Consider the following 3,939-nt stretch of genomic DNA (forward strand, 5'->3'; position numbering starts at 1 on the left):
CACGCGCGCACACGCGCGCACACACACACACACACACACACACACACACACACACACACACACACACACACACACACACACACACGTTCCAACTCTCAATCTGGACTTGAGCCAACATACATGTTGTGCAGGACTAAAACCGAAGCATATGGTGTATTGGCCTCAAGCCGAGCGTGGCACAGATGGATGTTTTTGCCCGGCGCCATAGCAAAACGTGCGTTTTGGCGTTTGCGTTCTCGTCAGCGCATTCGACCGGACTCCTGTTGTTCACCGAGTCCGAGTCTGAACGTTGTCGTTTTCACCGAGAAGGACTCGATGCGCTCACAATTAGGGCCGACAAATTGCCAGGCGCGGTCGGGCCCTTGTCTAACCTGGCTGGCCTTTTGCGTCCTTTTTCCTGGGTGTTGCTATGGTGACAGGCTCGGAGCCACGAACGAATGTCTACACGCGCGCACACACACAGACAGTTGCTCTGGGCAGGCGGGCTGCTGGGAGAGATCGTCGCGAGGAATGATCGGCATTCACATCATTGCTTCCAAAATTCTAGTTGCAAACACGTGTACCGTAGTTCACCCGCCCATGCCGGCGATGTCGGCCGTGGTCGTCCGGAGAGCGGAAGACACAAAGTCGCATCGTTTTGGTGTTGCGCCCGTCGGACCCACTGGCAATCGGTGGTGTCCAAGCGTGTGATGGGCACATCCACCTCACAACGCTGAGCTCGGCGATTCACATCTAGGTTTGCGTGTCCTCCCGAAAAAAAACCCGAGAAGGATGACGGTTGGCGCCGCGCTGGACGATGTTTCTGAGGTCCAATGGGTTGAGCTCAATGTCAGTTGGCAATTTCCGTCACGTACTTACAGGCGAGTGTTTCTCGTTCCAGGGCGAGGAGCTGGAGTGCGACTTTGGGACAGAGCGGCGATATCAAGCCACGTGGCTGAACAGCTCCACTGTCAAGTGCAGCGGCGTGACGGTAAGTGACGGGAACTCGGCCGCCTCAGAGAGCCGCCGAGTCCCTTCGCTCAAGAAAAGCGCTTTGGCGCCAGCGGGCGCTTTGGTGCGCGTCACATTTGGAGCGCCAAATGCGGATTTCTCACGGCCTCTGTGCCCGTGCAGCTGACCTCCGACGGGAGGAATCGCGTTTACCAGCTCAATCTGAGGAGGAGAGACCAACTTCGCCAGGACACCTTTGTGGACAGCCCCCAGCCAATCAAAGGTAAGGCAACGTCATCGGGTGCTTTCCGGCCTCCGCCTCTGCTCCCACCGCTGCAAAAACAAGGTGTGCTGGGATTTTTTATGGCAGAAAAATGAAGTCTTTGCTGTCAGAGACAAAGCCGATGAAGGTGCCATTCAATGCTAATGAGAGGACTTTGGCTATCGCAACACATCATCTGACAACAAGCAGTCATTAAGTGTCATTTTACATGCGGCCGCTACCTAATTACACTTCATGATTGTCGGCTGCGGATGCGATTGAAAGGCTTGAACGAGTTGCAAGAACACTTCGGTCGGTCGCCATGACAGCCGAGCGTGGACGTGACGTTCTGTTGAATTTGGCGCGCCGTCCGTGCTCAAGTTACAAGCCGGGCCTTCCAGATGTGCGGCTCGCACGCAGGCCGTGCGAAAGTACGAAACGGGCCAAATTTTGCATGTTTTACGGACATGACGAGTCCGCTGAGTCATCGCAAGTCAAAACAAAAACAGAACAGACTTCTTAATGGGACACATACGCGATCTGATGTGCAGATGCTCACAAAGGGAGCGCAGCGGCTTTCCTTTTCTACTTTGCTTGCGCGCTTTATCCGCCGTGAATGGAGGACGGCGCTTCTGGAACGAGGGTTCGCAAAACGCCGGCTGTAACTTTTGGGGAGCCCAAATCCATTTCCATTCATTCTTTTTGGAAGAAGTGCAGACCTCCAAACGAGACCAACATACGAAAGCAATTCCTCTCCTATAACCTGATTTTGGCCGGTTAACACCTCCGTTATGTTTGTGACGCATTCGATCCCGTAAATCCCTGAAGAAAGGGGTGGCCAACCTTTTTGGAGCCAAGATCCACTTTTCAAGCAAGCAACCTCCCGCCGCGCCGCCACCCCGTTAGCACGCATGCCGCGATGAGCAACGGCCATAATGGCCCCTCACGTCAACGAAACCCAAAATAAGGTCCATGCGACACTTTGTGTCCAGGAAATGGCCGCCTAGCTTCGTCGAGACCTGACATGGAGGCGCGGGATGCACTTTTGCAACGTCTTAAGTGCACAAACTATCGTACGTACGTGTAGCGTTTGAAAATGCTTCTCCCGGTGCTCCGGATGGCAATTCTCGTCAGTGCCATCGGTGAAAACAAACTTGGAATGAGAATAACAAAAAAAGCTAGATGGCAACAGCTGAGATGGCAAGCTGCAATTGCAAACTGGCGACCGCTAACAACTTCCGACGATGCAGATCGTGCGCCACCGCAGGTTCAAGGTGACCTGCTTTTGGATTTTTCAAATACTTTTTGGCTGAAAGTCAAACTGAATACAAAAAGATATCATATGAATAACATGCGCACGCACAGACACACAAATCTCCCCCCATTTTCCCCTACACGCCTGGTGATCGAGTTGGGAGCGGCCGGCGGGCTCCCGGTCGGTCGGGATCGACGTATTGGGCACCCCCGCACGAAAGCAACGCCCTGAGTTGGGCCAGTTAAAATCTCTGCTATGATTGCGGCGCACGACATCCTGTAAATCCCCTCAGAGCTTCTGACAAGAAATTCACATGAACATTCGAGTCATCCATGAATAATAATAATACCGGAGCCGCCTGGGTCAGCACCAAATGGCGAAAATTCACCTGCAAAAGCCGTCCAAAGCATTCCACGACAGGAGAAAAAGAGAAAGTGGAAACGTAACATACTTTGCTTCTAGTGGAGGTGTACAACTGCGGCGTGGGCAGCGGCGACTGCTCGCAGTGCTGGGGCCGCCGGGATCGGGGCCACCTCTGCGGCTGGTGCGACAACGGCTGCCGACTCGGGGCCGACTGTCAGCCCATCCGACGTCAGTGTCCGGCGCCCGAGATCCACAAGGTAAGTTCGCCGTCCAAGCGCCCTTTACGGACAATCGCGCCACGTTCGACACCGTCCCGGCCGGGCTCGTTCACAAGCCGTCGGGCTGTCGGCGGTCGGCTGCTGACGCAACGTCCGAAGGGCATTCGGCAGTCTGGCGCGTCGTGGTGCTAATGGCCCACCCCGCACCCCCCCGACCCCCGGGCTGGTGTCCCCAGGTGCCCGCTCGGCAGAGCGCCTCAGTCTGGCTCTCTGTGTAGCAAAGCCACAGGTTGAAAGAATGAAAAGCACGTCGGGATCGCCATGGATGGCGCTCGCTTTTGCGCCATCTAGCGACGATGCCAAAAAGGTTCCACAATAAAACGCTCCCGCATGGTGGAACGGCGCAACGTGCGTCACGGTTTGGTGGGCGGGAGCCTTTCTCTTGCGTGTGCGCGTTGTCCCCGTGCTCAAGTGGCTTTTCTCCGGGTACTGCGGCTTCCTCCCGCTTTCCGGAAACGGGTCGTGATTATTTGCTGTGAGATTATTTGGCGGAAATTGTTGTTGCCGCAGGAGTTCGTGTGTTTAGCGCCAAGCCATTTGCTGACGTTAGCGGAGTGACACGGCCCCAGCGGGCGGTCGGGGTAGCACGGCTCAGCATGAGGCCCAATCGGGCTGAACTTCCTGGAGATAAAAGCCGCAGTTGCCCAGGAGAATACGCGTGTCCAACAAACACACACACACACACACACACACACACACACACACACACACACTGTCCACAGTTCGTCGTAGCAACAGAGCGGAGAGAAGCATTTCAAACCGTCCCTCATCCTCCGGCTGTCAGCGCCGTGCTGCCCCACTAACTGAGGTCGACGTCTTCTGTGACTCAAGCTAGCTGCGCTGCGTCCCCC

The 3,939-nt window shown here is 55.4% G+C and overlaps 1 protein-coding gene across 1 annotated transcript in view; it reads left to right on the top strand.

Annotated features, from left to right (window-relative positions):
* The window catches only part of plxnd1 (plexin D1), a gene marked incomplete at its 5' end in the record, with an annotated part of 79,520 nt that overhangs the window by 29,596 nt on the left and 45,985 nt on the right, over nt 1-3,939 (top strand). The window contains 3 exons of the mRNA XM_019856348.1: nt 779-970; nt 1,114-1,213; nt 2,910-3,067. Coding sequence (XP_019711907.1) covers nt 779-970; nt 1,114-1,213; nt 2,910-3,067 — 450 coding nt within the window. The remainder of the gene's footprint in view (nt 1-778; nt 971-1,113; nt 1,214-2,909; nt 3,068-3,939) is intronic.

Source organism: Hippocampus comes, unplaced genomic scaffold (genome assembly GCF_001891065.2).
Source record: "Hippocampus comes isolate QL1 unplaced genomic scaffold, H_comes_QL1_v1.1 scaffold473, whole genome shotgun sequence".
Taxonomy (NCBI): Eukaryota; Metazoa; Chordata; class Actinopteri; order Syngnathiformes; family Syngnathidae; genus Hippocampus; species Hippocampus comes.